This window comes from Sciurus carolinensis, chromosome 1 (assembly GCF_902686445.1).
Source record: "Sciurus carolinensis chromosome 1, mSciCar1.2, whole genome shotgun sequence".
Lineage (NCBI taxonomy): Eukaryota > Metazoa > Chordata > Mammalia > Rodentia > Sciuridae > Sciurus > Sciurus carolinensis.
The window spans coordinates 128,316,465-128,332,288 of NC_062213.1; the positions used below are offsets into that span (position 1 = coordinate 128,316,465).

At 32.5% G+C, this 15,824-nt stretch overlaps 1 protein-coding gene across 2 annotated transcripts in view; it reads right to left on the reverse strand.

The window, feature by feature from the left end:
- Positions 1-15,824, reverse strand: part of Abcd3 (ATP binding cassette subfamily D member 3) — a 73,844-nt gene that overhangs the window by 26,253 nt on the left and 31,767 nt on the right. The window contains exons 3-8 of one of the 2 annotated variants that reach the window (XM_047555571.1): positions 12,916-13,014; positions 9,190-9,278; positions 7,286-7,355; positions 4,373-4,470; positions 3,924-4,047; positions 1,675-1,731 (exon numbers count right to left, since the gene is read on the reverse strand). In XM_047555571.1, the coding sequence (XP_047411527.1) occupies positions 1,675-1,731; positions 3,924-4,047; positions 4,373-4,470; positions 7,286-7,355; positions 9,190-9,278; positions 12,916-13,014 (537 nt within the window). Of the gene's footprint in view, positions 1-1,674; positions 1,732-3,923; positions 4,048-4,372; positions 4,471-5,746; positions 5,817-7,285; positions 7,356-9,189; positions 9,279-12,915; positions 13,015-15,824 lie in introns of both variants that reach the window. The other variant, XM_047555562.1, reaches the window with a different exon arrangement.

Below are 15,824 nucleotides of genomic sequence, written 5' to 3' on the forward strand. Positions count from 1 at the left end.
ACTTTGTAACTTTGTAAATGACCCTAACACCCATTCACCATTCTAAGAAAGAAGCTTCAAGTTTACCTGCCCAGGTTCATCACTGGCCTTCCCTTCATTACTACATAAATATATTCTGTGCTGCTCTGCCATTTGAAAATAATTATTTCCTGAACATGCTATCCAGTGAGGTTGTTCTTTTGTCTGGCAAGTCTGACATATCTAATACTTATTTATCTCCTCAAAACAACTCAAGTATTATTAACTCCAATTCTTCCACTTACTAACTACTTTACTGCCACTTCCATTATTAGACTTTTCATACTGCTTTATAATTGCTTGAATAACTACATATTTCACGTATTGTTCACATGTTGCAATTTCTCTTCAGAGGGAATTTAATCATCTTTTCATTCATACCATCTAACATAACGTATGTGAAATACAGTATCTATTCAAGATTATTTTTAAATTAAACCTAGGGTTGGGGGGTGCAGGTCAGTGGTAGAGGGCTTGCCTAGCATGTTCCAGACTCCTGGTTTGAGCCCCAGAACCACCAAAAATTTAAAAAAAAAAAAAAAATCCTTATTGATTCAATGCCTTTCAAAAACTTCTGAAAATATGAGCCAAAGTGATAACTAAAACATAGTTTCTGCTTTCAAAAAATGGAAAATTACATTAATAGAAATATACAGAGACATATTTAAGTATAAAAACAAAAATATTATAGCATAGAGACAAGACAGATTAGGTCTAGTCACTTGCTTACAATAAAAAAGATGAGAATGACTTAACATGAATTACAGATAGCAAAGGGTTAAGATGCTAGACTAAAAAAGTCTAATAGGGCTGGGGATATAGCTCAGTTTGTAGAGTGTTTGCCTCGAAAGCACAAGGCCCTGGGTTCAATCCCCTGCACCGCAAAAAAAAAAAAAAAGGCAAATAAAACCACTTTCCCTGGTGTTTTAGAAAGCAACAAAAACCATTGTGTAATTTATTTATTAATCAACTAAAAATGCATACATGTACACATATACATAAAACAATCACACTATAATGGTTGTGTTATAAATAATATGACATTACATATTAAATGAATGAGAACACAAGAGAAAATTTAAAGGTTACTCTTGCCATGAAAAATATCAGAGGAAAGGTAATTAAAGCTCATGGGATAGTTATATTATTATAAAATAGTCTTAAAATTGTTGTGACCATTCTAAATGTATTACTGATATTTAACATTCAAAATTTATATTAAAATGGTTGTCTCCAAATCTCCTTTTAGACATTAGTACATGTGTGTTCAATGTTTAAGTGCTTCTGGTTATTACTACTATAAAATTTTTCTAAGTGTCTGACTTCAGGGAAATTAAGAAGCCAAATTAGGACTGGGGTGGTGGCGCAGCGGTAGAGTGCTTGCCAGGCACATGTGAGGGACTGGGTTTGATCCTCAGCACCACATAAAAATAGATGAATAAAATAAAGGTATTGTATCCATCTATGACTAAAAAATATTTTTAAAAAAAGCCAAATTAGAATTTTTATAATCTCTAGTATAGTTTATAACCAAATTTTATTAGGTGAATCATGTGAAAACATGTTCTTTGAGATACAAAAAAAATTCTTAGATCATCAAGCTATTCTCAATATAGTAATGCAGCAATTTAAAAGGTGGAATAAAAGTAGACTCACCTCAGCTCCAATTGCACTTGTTAACTTGAAAATATATAAAACTATATCTAAAAATGGCTGTAAAATAAATATTAGAATACAGAAAATTAAAATTGAAGAACTGAACTGCCAAATACATGCTAAATACAAATTGTTATTCAATATCTAAAAATTATCAACATGTAGAGTTCACACTGAGTATGAAGTACAATAATAGAACACAGATCAATGACTACATAAAACACATAGTTCTTATCTCAAGAAACTTAAAATGAAGATAACCTAACGACATCTACTGACCATCACACAGGAGAAACAATCATCACTTTCTATCAGTTAAGACAGCCCTATTGTGATAATTAACCATTAGCAACTTAGTAATTTCTCAATGTAATATAAAGACACAGGACAAAAATACCTGAGTTGTAGCCTCAAATCTGCTGTCAACTTTTCTAGTTCTAATCATCTTCACAAGCTCTGTTCCTGTTCTAATACTGTTTGTTTTTGTTATTTTATCACAACATTTATAAACTGAAATTATCAAGTGAGCCCATGAATATAATTTTGTGACATAAAACTCAGCTTCTAGAACCACCTTACTTATACTTCTCCTCGCAGAAGTCAACTGACATACCATTAGTGGCATGCACCTTGAAGTGTTTCAAGAACCCCAAGTTGTGCTTATTCACTTGAAGTCTATAGCTTCCCCTGTATACTAATATCCACATTTCAGTAGAAGGGATGGTTTATGCTTTGGTCAAGATCTATCTTTTCTTTTTCCTTTTTATTTTCCCTTTTTTCCCCCTTATAAATTATCAAGAAACTAGAAATACTTATAAATTCAAGGACATTTTAAAGTCATTGACCAAAAAATGACTCAATTTAAGTCAGAGATCAAACAATTAGATATTTAAAACAGTAAACACTTTGCAGGGCACAGAACCTTTATAATTAATTCAACAATACTCTTTTCTATTATAGATGTGACAAGACCTAAACTACTCTTTTTCTCAAGTGCCAAGATGTAAAGAGTATATGATAAATTTCCTACAGAACTGGTATCAAAATTACATGAAAAGTTTTATGTAAATCCCCCTTTCATAAACCCTATGTCCCCTACCCCCTGTCACACACACAGAGAACAAACTTTAAATGTAGTAATAGGAACAGAAAAGAAAGCTGAATTACTGAACTATTTGTAGTTATCTAAGTTCCAAGAGTTCAGATCAGTTAGCAAAGGCATCTGGAGAGCTAAAAAAAGAACAAAGTTTGGTATGAAATGAGAATATTTTAGCAGAGGGCCTGTACACAAGGAGGGAAGCGCTTGTGGATATATATCACTTTTTCAAGTACTGCTTTTCTCTCCAGTCACACAGTTGAAGCAGGAGCATTTCCAGTCTTACAACCTGACCTAGTCCCTTATGTACAGTTTTTTGTACCAAGGTTGGATATCTGGGTCAGTTGTGACTGGAGGCAAAGATACTCTAATCAGTCCAGTTTGAGACAAGCTCCTACCTTAGTCCAAGGCAGTTATGTAGATAAGAGTGGAAACTGGAGCATCCAGATGAAGAGGGGAGGGGATGCTGGATTGACAATCTTACAAGTGCCTGTTAAATGTGCTCCTCAGTGCAGGAGATAATGACAAAGAAGCTGGATTAATGAGAAAACTATAGCAGAAGTGCAAGGATGGTGAGAGAAGATGAGTAAGACAAGAACTATCTTTTAATAGTTCAAAAGAAAACTGGTTAAAGCCTATCAAAGTCAAGAGCTTTGACAATATTCTGAGACGAGGAAAAAACAGTATTTAGAAAACTGAAATAAATTTACATCATATGAAAGTTTTTTTATCTATAACTTAATGATCTATTAGAACTGGAGATACTGAAACAGAGAAAAGGTAAGAAGTCCTTCATCTGTAGTTTTAAGGATGTGGAATTAGATACATAAATTAAGTCAATTTCCAACAACTCAAATGTACACAAGTCAAGAGATGAGAATTTAGATGTTTGTTATTTTAGAGATTATCAACCTGAAGATTCTTATAAAATCTTTGTAAGACAGTGAATGACCAATTCTGGGTCAAAAAACCTCACAAAAAAAATATTAAAAAATAATTTATAATTGTAACTATTATAACAACTCTAATTTTCTTACAAAAAGCACTGAATATTTATATGCTACTGTCCCATCCATCTCGTCAATTCTATGTAAATTTGTTCAGATTCAAAATTCAACAAATTTACCAATTTTTTAAAAATAGAGAAACTTACCTTAATAAGATTTGAATACAGATCAACTACACTGTTACAAAATTTTTCTACATCCTGTGTAAGCAGCTGGTCTGGATTAGCTATTCTGTTGTCCAGATTTCCCATTTTATAATATGTGAAAGCTCTAAAATAGCAATAAGAAAATAACTTTAAAACAAGTGTCATGAAACACATAACAACAACAAAAAAATTCACATTATGCTACCTGGTGCAAACACAGAGAAACAGAAAGGTTTGGTGACAGAAGAGACCGTAAGGATTGTCTTAACTTATTTTAGATATGAGGAAGCAAGTCTGGAGAAGAATGACTAGCCAACCAGAGTCAGGACTAGATTCCAAGTAACTGAGAGGTCATATACAAAAAATAAGAAAAACTTCTATAGCTCAGTATCACAAATATTAACTATTCAATTTAAATATTTTTAATTTAAAAGCAAACCGTCACTTACTGGAGATACTCCTCATAGAGGTATCTGGTGAGCCTTACTCGAAAGCACAGTTTAAGTTCATTTAACCCATACTTCAAGAAGTTATTAACCAGAGAGATCTAAAATAAACAAACAAATATTATTGGTTTTGCTTTACTTCTTACTAAGATATAATTTACTTTTATCAATTTGCTGTATTCACATGATTTCTATAACTGATAGTTCATATTATTATAATTCAATTATTTTACTTAGAATTTATAACAATACAAAGAGAACAAGCTAAAACAAATGCAAATGGCTTTTATTACCCCTATGTTAAATCTTATTTGAAACTTAATTTTAGAATATTAGTAATTATGAGATATTACCTTTTTTTGCGAACAAAAAAAATCAAAACTGTCATCTTTCTATACAATGTAAAGAAGTGCTTTTAGAAATCCAAACATTGATCTTTATACCTTTTGTTGCCTGCTTTTAGCACTACATCCCTAGACAATGGAATTCTATTGAATTTGTTTTAAATAACAGTATAGGTTTTACAACAACTAATGTTATTTTACAGATTATTTCTACAGTCATCTTTATTAATGTTTTCCATGATTATATTAAAATTAATCTTTCCATAATTCTGAACTCATATTTACATTTCAAACTCACGTATACCAAAAATTCTCTCAAGTAGTATTGTAAAACACTGGTCTTCTACTGAATCACCATCTTTGATATCTACGTTGCTTATGCCCATCAAGGTTTATTAAGCTAGAATTTCTGACATTCTTTCAATTTAATTGTATTTTTACAATCAAGTGTCTCCTTTCTATCCCCAAATTTAGAACACTAAAATTCCTATAGGGTCAATGAGGTAAAAATGAGAACCATGATAAGAAAATCACTTATGTTTCAAAATAAATTAATTTTAATAAACTCAGATCATAAATTCTAATTTAACTTAAATTATATTTAGTAGTTCAAGTTCCTATAATAGTAGTTTAGGGTCTAAAGCAATTGCTGTCAACCAGGGAGAAGTGCTTCCCTACCTCACCGCCAATCTGGCACAGTATCTAGAAACATTTTTGATTGAAACCACTAGAGGAGGAGTGCTACTAATGCAACTAAACACTGGGGAAAATCTGTCCTGAAAGTTAAAACAAAACCCACTAACATATGTATACTACAAATGAAACTGAACCAAACAACTTCTTTTATTTATTTTTTTTTTACCTATTGTAATGGTTTACATTTAAAAATTAGACTACAAATTTAAAAACTAAATTGAAACTGGAACTTTGTATCATAAATCTTTAAAGAACTTAATAAGTAAAAATCCTTAAAGATTTTAATAAGATGAAAATTTTCCCTATATGAATTAGATTTTTAAAGAATGAAACTTACGAGAGGCATGGCAGCGATGAAGTTGAATAAGTACCTCTTGAAATCTTTTCTGCTACGACCAATGATACCACTGCAAACCACCACATGCAATGTATTAGTTGCAAAAGAAGCAAAATTAATACAAAAATTTCTGTAAAGATCTACTGAATTAAAAAAATAGAAAAAAAGATGAAAAAATCTTTTCTTACAAAACAGGTTTTCAGCCTTTGAAACATAATCATTTAAAAGAGCCTGCTTGATTCTCACTCTGCAAATGACAAAAGTAAGAATGATAACTAGGAGCTGGGGTTGCAGTACAGTGGTAAAGCTAGAACTAATTAGCATGTGCAAGGCCTTGGGTGAGACCCCAACACCACCAAAAAAGAAAAAAGTATTTCCTTACTAAAACTGGCAATTTATAAAAAAGGCTTAAGTTGCCACAAAAGGAGTTTAGGTAGTGAAACAATTATCAAATTCCATAGCCCCAGAAACGGGTTACTATGGAAATTGAAATAGCAAACTTTTACTTTAAAGGGTCAAGAATAAGAATTCTAGGCTTCATAGTCCTTAAGGTCCCTGTTGCAACTACTCACTTCTGCCACTGTGAAGTAAGAGCAGCCAAGAAAGGGCCTAGCTTATGTGCTAATAAAATTGTCCTTAAACAGATGAATGGTAGTGAGAGTTCCCCTGTGGGTCCTAGTTTGCTAACCCTAGGACTCAACTATGGATTGGAGAAGCTGCAAAAAAGTTCTGCAAAAGCTTCAGATTCCTTGACATAGTTCAACTAAACCAGCTCCTCTCTTGTCTGCTCTTGATCTATTTCACATACTTATCTGGCTTTAAAATACACATTAAAAAATTTAAAGTAAGGGTTCTCTATTAAAAAGTTTGAAAGTCATTGTACCATAAGTAAAGGATCTCTGAGTATGATGTCTGTGATTTACTAACGAGATATAACTTATTTGATCACAGAACTCTTTTTCTAAGAATTTTCATTAATATTCCCAAATGTAACAAAATATATTTTAAGAAACACTGGACTAAATGATTTAAACAGAGTACCCCACCAAAAAATCACTGGTATATGAAAGAGAAATAATTTCCTTTTCATGAGGAAATAGATAAATAAATTTAGGGGAATTTGGGTTAAAGAAAGCTAATAAATGTCTTTACCAAAGACCTTCTCAAAGATTTTAACATACAATATCATTGTAACTTTCTGACAAGGGCTTATAGCACGTAGCATTTCCTTGGACAACACTTTGGGAAATGTTACCTTCAATTGATTGAAAAATTCAAAGTCCAATTTTTATATAACCCTTAAAAAGCAAATAAAGTCTATAAAAAATTTTAAACTAGAAGCTAAAATGGAACCATATAAAAATGTTGTTTACAGCAATAAGATTAGAAACATTAAGCAATTAAGACAGTACAAAAGTTTAAGTTAAAACTGTTTGAATCAAACTACATAAAACCAAAGTGCTTTAGTGCTGCCCAAGCTGTGAAGCACACCAGATTAAAATTTGGTAAAGCACATGCCATCACTCAGCAATGGTTTACCATTGGAGTAGCAGCTATAAATTTAAAAAATGGTTCCTTGAATAGAGCCTTATTTCTGCTTATTATTCCACTGCAAAGGAAAAATAATAATTAACAGTGAAATTTTATAGTAGTCCTAATCTTTAGTACTTCCAAAATACATAAGGACCTTTTATAATAGATAGTAAGTTTTAAAATGCTGCTTGTAGCCAAATGGGTGCAAATAAAATATATCTTTAGGATAAGATAAAGCAACAGGTTAAGAAGGATTCTCCTTCGTATCTGCATTTATTGAATTATAGTTTGCACCTTAAAAACATGTCTGACTTATTAAGATCCATCTATACTACAAAGTCATCAGACACTATAAACAAATGAACTTATATTATACAAAGAATATTAAGATGAAGTGCATTAAGAACAAATCTCTTGGAGACTTTTTAGCAGAAATGCACGAATCTAGAACTACACTGGAAGAGGCAAAAAGGATAAGATGGATAAATCCGTTGACAATGTACTTTTTATAGTGAGATAGAGAAATGTGATAAGTTTTCAAATAAAACTGTCCCCCATTATGAATGCACAGTATTTTAGAACTTTTTAATTTGACCAAATATTAAATATTAGTATTTAACCAAATATCAAAGATCTCGTACATAGCAGTCTCAAAAATATTTACTTAGTAAAAAACAACAACTTCACAATTACTATTTTACAATTGGTGAATGTGAATTAAGAATATGAGGAAATTTCTTATACTAGTCTTGCAACTTTTTTATAAGTTTGAATATCAAAATACCTTAAGAAACTTGCAGAAAAAAAAAAATAAAAAACTGTTTTTAAAATCTCCATTTTAGCCAGGCATGGTGGCACACCCCAATATCCCAGTGGCTCCAGGAGGCTGAGACAGGAAGATCGAGAGTTCAAAGCTAGCCTCAGCAAAAGTAAGGAGCTAAGCAATTCAGTGAGATCCTGTCTCTAAATAAAATACAAAATTGGGCTGAGGATGTAGCTCAGTGGTCAAGTGCCCTGAGTTCAAACCCTGGTACCCCTCAAAAAATCTCTGTTTTATTGTTTGAGACAGGATCTCATTCTGTTGCCTGGCTAGACTCAAGTTCAGCCAGGACCCTCCAGTCTCAGTCTCTCAAGTAGCTGGGATTATGGGTGTGCCACCATACCACTCACAATTAAAATTTAAAACTGAGGATTCAGTAGGTTGACTATGTCGTAAAATAATAAATTGGCTCATACTACATAGTAACTTCCTTCTTGTTCACCATTATCATTAACATTCAAGATGGTATCCTAATAAATTCTTTATTAACAAATGGTGAATGGCTGTAACAACCTAATATATCGCAACTAACATTTCTGAAGTTGCTAAATCAAAATTATCAATTGTGATTAATAACATATAGGAAGACTACGATGAAAAAATATAAAAAATACTAAATTCAGAAGCAGAAAAAAGGTCTAAGAATTGTTTCCTTCTAATCAACATGTTCAATGTGATTCATTTAAATGCCTTGATATTTTCCTCCAAATTACCTTATTCATTTCTGATACCCCACTTGGTGGCTCATGATCACACTTGTACTGTATTTTAATTTTGGGATTAATTGTCTCTAATTCCCTATAAAATGTCAGCTCAGCAAGTTTTGGTACAGAATTTCTCCTCTTCATTGGTGTACATATATCCCTATTATCATATAGCACAGTGCCTGCCACATGGGAAACAAAAATTTTTAAGTAAATGAACACAAAATTTGACTTAAGTATCCTTTGCCTAATTTAGAATTTTTGTTAATAAATATTTTTATTTTATCTATAAATACTTTTTGTTTCATAAGACAAAGCTTAAATATGAGACAAATTAGTATTTCACATATATAATATTTACACAAGGAAGGTGAATGAACACGTACCTTTCAATGAGTGTCCCATTTTGAATCATCCAAACATCACAATATGTTCGAGACACCAACATAACAGCAATAAGTATCAAGTATCCTGTCTAAAATAAATCAAGTATTACAAATTTAATGCATTTGAAAAAGCTAAAAGAAACATTATCTGGTAAAGATTCTTGGTAAAGCTTTATTCTAGCTTAATACAGTTGAACTACATTTTAGCTACAATTTTTTAATATAGCTAAAAGGAAACATAAAATTATAAAATAAATGGAAAAGGTCTTATAGATCACTTAATCTTTCTCATCTGGAATTCAAAAGTGAATCCTAGGCAGGTCAAATGACTTGCCATCATACAGTCAATGACAGAAGTTAGAAGTATAACTTAGATTACCTGAATCAGTATATTGTGATTTTCTTGTTTTTTTTTTTTTTAAATACACAACTTTAACAAAGGAAAACAACAATAGTGGTTAGTATGTAATTAAACACTAACAAATCCGAAGCCTAATATTTTGCCTAAGCAGAATAAGTTTGGTTCAGTTAGAAAAATCTCATAGTGCCCCTATCTTCATAGGGTTTTCAACTGAGTTATTAAGGCAAGATTTACACATAAAAAAATAACAAGAAAACAGAAAATTCATGCGAGCATTCTTGTATAACTTCATATGAAAAGTGACGGGATGCCAATGTTTGAAACAGCAAGACAGTTATGGCATAGAAATACATTAAATAGACTAAAACAAAGAAGAGAACTAAGATTACAGGTAAAAAGAAAAGGTAAAGAATTTAATGGGGGAATAAAGAAATTAAAACCATATGAAGTATGGTGTTGCTTAAACAGTCAAAATTTAGCCAATATAAAATTATTGTAAGCATCTACTAAGTAAAACAAAATGTTAAAAAGGGATGTTCTGAGAATGTTACTTAAGCAAAGCTGTGCAAGATGGATCACAAAGCAGTAAGAGATGAGAATCTTGACACCACTCCCTCCTCCCGCATCAACACACACATTCAAAGCTGATCTTAAACTTCATAAATTAGAAGAATATGAGAGTAACATACAAGCTAAAGTCAGGGATAGGACCTGGGGAGTTGGAGGGAGGGAGTTGTCGGACACTGTGTTCAAAAGTTATTGAAGTGAGGGACAACTGCATCTATTACTGATATACTTTTTGTGAAACAAATACTATTTTTTTTAAAGGTGAAGATATTGGAAATATGGCCCTTGAAAGTTAGACAAAGCAGATAGTCAGAAGCATAAAATATTACATGACATCAAATAAATTATGCAAATGAGCTGTGACATCTGCTACCCCAGTGTTTGCCACAGCTAGCTAGAAAGATACCACCTTCCTACCCTATCCCAACATCCTACAGTATTCAACTGACAACAGAAGAACCTAAAGAACTGACATCTACTGTTAGCATTTATTAAATGCTACATGCATACATGTTCAATTAATAAATGCTAACTGTAGATGTCAGTTTAACTTATTAAAATGCCAACTTTTAATTCAGACTTTAAATATAATCTCAACTCTAAAGTAATCACTGAAGTACAAATAAAACATTAGACAGCTAATTTTTTTCTTCACTTTAAATTCTTGCTCATTTTTTTCTTTAAATGAGTACCAAGTTTACTTGTCTATCACAAAATCTAGTGAACTAGACAGTTATGAAATGCCTTCATACAAAGGGTATCCTTCCAATTACCACTAATTCCTATAACTAATGTGTGCATGCAATAGAAACTAAAGATCTGCACTAATTTAGACATCCATCCTTTACATCTTGTTTGTACAAACTTCCACACATTCATATGTGCTATATTTCCATTTCTCTCTCTCTTCCAATTTCTATACTTCCACAGAAGTTTATTCTGCTTTTTTGAACTGGGGTTAAACCTGGATTTTACATCCCTCAGAGACTGTACATAAAATGACTCTGTGCCATAGCTAGATATAGACACAACTGGGAGGATCATCAAGTAAGATCCCTCTACCTCCTCACTGACTCCTGGGGGACATCCACAGTGCCCTGCACTCACTGTACATGCTGCACACACTTCAACAGGCAAAATGAGCACTCAGCTGCTAAGTTACTGCGGGGAGGGTAATATACAAATATTTCTAGAGAAACTTCTATTTCCAATACGGATTCTTCAAGGCCAGTTAGGTGTAGAAAACAGAAAACAATACATTGTGCCTAAAGAGTTATAAGAAAGCTTCACAAAGAAGGTAACAAGTGTTAAGCTTCTTTTTTTAAAAAAAAACATATTTGGCATGGGGGGTTAAGGAGCAGGATGTCAGAGAGAAGATACTGAGAACAAATGAAAGCACAAGAGCACAGGATCTGATCGTAAGACCCAAAAACCTTCTAAGCAGATGATATTGAAAGAAAGGTCAGTCAGATTGTGACTACAAGAGAAAAGAAGCCAGATGTTTTTATTAGTGTTTTAGAAAGAAGACTGAGTGAACAAGAAGAGAAGCAATAAGACAAGTAATAATCCAGGTAACACACAGTGAAAACAGCAGTAATATAAAGGAGAAAACGAATTTATGAGAAACTCCAGGGTACTTGAATAGAACATTTATAAAAGGAAGGAGAAGATTTTAAAAGTGTGTGATCTCCTTTTTATCAAAATACTTGTTCATACACAAGAAGACTATACATTAAAATGGGAGATGATGATAGGAATAAGAAAAAAGTAACCATCTGAATTTTTCAATTTTTTTTTTTTTAAGGAACAAGTATTACCTGTCTATTTAGGGAAAAAACATTATTACATTATTTTCTTCTCAAGGACACCCATGCCAAGGTAAGGTAAAAGAGAATGAGTCCCATGTGATGGAAGAACAGTGAGCTCTCTGGGAACTGCAATGCTTTGAGAGTATCTTATCCTTATCTTGTTATTACAATATTAAAAGGTTAATGCTTTTTAAAATCATATGGGAAATATTGTGTTTTAAGATGTTAAATTTGACAGAAAACATTTTAAAAGAGAGATGCTAGAAATGCAACTAATTAAAGAACATTAATATCCAGGTAAGAATAGGAAGGAAAATTAGAAGAGCCCAGTGACTAAAAGGATGTGGCATGGGGAGGAGGAGGAGGAAACAAAGGCAGTGATATTTCTAATTACAGAATGGGAGAATACTGAGGAATGATAAGAACACTCCATTATTTTAATGATCATTAAAAATGCCTATCAAATAATGATAAAAATAATCTTGATAAAAAGATAAAAGAAAGAATAATAAAATTTTATTCCTATAACCAGCTCACTTCCCAAAAATATTTAAAGAATTTGGGGTATCTTAGAAATCTATTTAATTAAATATGAAGAAGCAACCCTCAAAAATATCCCATACCAATGTCATCTGTAATCATCTCAATGCAATAAAAATGCTTTGTCTTTTTTAATTTAATCTTGGTTTTAATGACAGTATTCAACAATAAAGCAATACCAAATAAGGTAGCTATAATGCCATACTCTACTACTTCACATAAAACAGAATGAAATAATATCACATAGACAACAGTACACTATTTAAAAACTGGCACTGAACAAGAGTACTTGCATGACAGGTGCTAATTTAGAGACAAAAAATTTAGAAGTCTTCTTTATTTACACAGAAAACATTTGACCTTTAGTATTACCTGAGAGTTATGATTTATTATTTTAATCTCAAAACCTTTAAACTTGAACATTTAACATTACAATTTCATAAGACTTACCTCTTTACAAAATGTCCTAGGGACCATGATTTTCAGGATCTGTGTGAGCCTTGATAAAAACACCCTGTCCACCACAGCTCGCTCTTTTTTCCCTTCTTTCTACATTAAAAACAAAACAAAACACCTTTAAGATGGTTAAAACATATAAGATTAAATGTTTCATCTAAGTCAATACAGACAACTATCAAGATGAGTACTGCACAGTTCTTCACAAACATGCTTCCAAGAAAATAAGATGTTACCTAGAAACTGAAGAGGGAAAAGAGTTCTGGAGCCACCTAAATATCTGGAAGGAAGCAAAAGAAACAGCAAGTGCAAAATAACAAGGTGAAAGCATGTTTAATGTGCTTGAGGAATAACAAAATAACCAGTCTGGATGGAGCTTTGAGAAAGGCATAGAGTAGATGAAATTCAGAGAGACAGCTAAAAAATGGTCAAGTACTTACTCATATTTCTTTTATTACACGCTTATTGATTAACAAAAGACTTGAAAAAAGAAAATTACAAACAGGATTTTCCCTGATATCAATTACAGGAAATTTTTGGATTCCTAGAATTTCAATAAGCAATTTGCTACTTCACTCTCTCCTCCTCATAAATCCAAAGACAGAAAATGTTCCTCCACTCATGCAGTACAGTCTAGCAGGGGAAACAGAAAAAGTAAACCAATAAAAAAATTTATTACAAATTGACTATGCAAGGTCTTAAGAAAAATGGGAATGGTTCAGACAAAATGACCAGAAAGATCTCTTGCCACTTATGCTGACACATAAATAAAATGAAGCCACAAGATTATTTGTGAAAGTAGTACAGGGGTCAGGTATGAAGCACAAGGAACATCAGTACAAAAACCCAGTGTGAATACTTTAAAACTATTGTGCACACTTAACAGCAAGATGCTAGAGCAAAGGGAACTAGAATGACAGAAGATGAAAAGGTAGACAGGATAGAGCCTTGAGGTCACAGAAAGTATTGAGAATTGATTGTCAGTGTAGAGAGTGTTAAGATAAAATAACGTTATCTACCTTTGAGATTTCTTTATTTTCACTAGATCTATGAATTGCATATAGTAGAGGGTATTTACTTTATTGATAGTGACATCAACAGTGTATGGTAGAGGATATGTTCTTTAATACCCTTGGACAATTTGGGGAAACAGGAGAAACTTCCTAGAAAAGGAAAGACACTCCAGAATCCCAATCCCTACCTAGACCTCTTCTGACTCAAAATCACAGCTCACTTATTTGATTAACTACTGTGGATTTTTTTCCCCCCAGCACTTGGGATTAAACTCAGGGCCTCACAAAAACTAGGGAAGCAACATCTCCAATCCTTCTTTATATATTTTTTTGAGATAGAATCTCACTAAATAGACCAAGGTTGGTCTTGAACTTGGGATCTTCTTGCCTCAATCTCCCTAATAACTGGGATTATAGGTATGCACTACTGTGCCCAGCAGTACTATCTTCTTGACAAATACCCATAGTTACTATTAGACTACTATTAGTTAGACAAACTTTAGAGTAACTATGCTGTAATTTAATAACTAACTTGAACTTTAAGTTAATAGTTTTAGTATGATGTCACTGTGCTAAGTGCTTTATTTACATAATCCAAGTAGTTCAGAATTGTAGACAAAGAAGCCTAAAGAAAAGGTTAGACAGAAAGAATTAGCTGGGTATATAGTAGTGCATGCCTATATTCCCAGGAACTCAGGAGGCTAAGACAGAAGGATTGCAGGTTTGAGGCCAGCCTGAGCAATTTAGCAAGAACTTAGATAAAAAAAAAAAAAAAAAAGACTAGAAATGTTGCTTAGTGGTTCAAGGCCCAGTACCAAACCAAAAAAAAAAAAAAGAACTAGATAACAATCAACCCACCCTGTCACAGCTGGAACAGAGATTAAATATTTCAGATCTTTCAGAGAAGATGTAACCATCTCCCACTGAATTATACTGCCAGTCTAATTTATTCACACATGCATTCATTCATTCATTCATTCGTTCATTCAATAAATATTTACTTGATCCAAGGCAGTATACCAAATGATTAGGGCACAGCAGTAGACAGAAGAGACTAAAAGTCCTACTCAAAATCTAGTTAAGCTAACCTATTCTCAAACTAAACCTTACAACTCCAAACTAAATCTCTTATTTTCCCAAATTAAGAAAATATAGGAAGAAAAGAATAAGCAGTAGGCAATATACAACTCACTACCTTTATAAACAAATATACTTTTACTGTCAGTTTTCCTCCTGTCACCACCATTTCTTCACCTCACCCAATCTGCAGTCAATATATTATTAACAGACTACACTCTCAGTACCCTCCATTCATTTCTAGCTTGAATAATTCTAAAATGAAATGGTCATGAAATAATCTAACACCAGGAAGGTTTTTTTTAAAAATGTTATGAGAGTAACACGAAAGCATTTTAAAATATTAGCAGGTAAGTGGTCTCTAGTTCCTCCTCCTCCTTTTCTTCTGTTTCTCAAGTCACTGGTTTCTATTCTTAAGTTATCTCAAAGCTGAATGCATTTTCATTACCTTTCAGTCCATGAAGGGAAACTACATTCTTCCAAAAGTCATCAAAGGGTTTTCTACAAAGAAACACCTGGACTGGAAGTCTGGCTCAAAAAGGCAGAATTAGAGAAAAGAATTTTGCAAGATGCTCTACAATTACATAGTAAAATTCACTCTTGAAACCAAATTAAATGAGAATACAGTACCTACAGAGACAGCACATTTCCTAAGACTACTAGACTTTTCTAAGAATTAATTTTAAATTCAAAACTGACCTTTCCAACTTCCAAATTTCCCAGTATTTAGATTTTTTTTTCCTTCTCAGTGTGGAGACTGAAGCCAGGGTCTCCTACAAGCTAAGCAAGTGCTCTTCCACTATGATATACCCC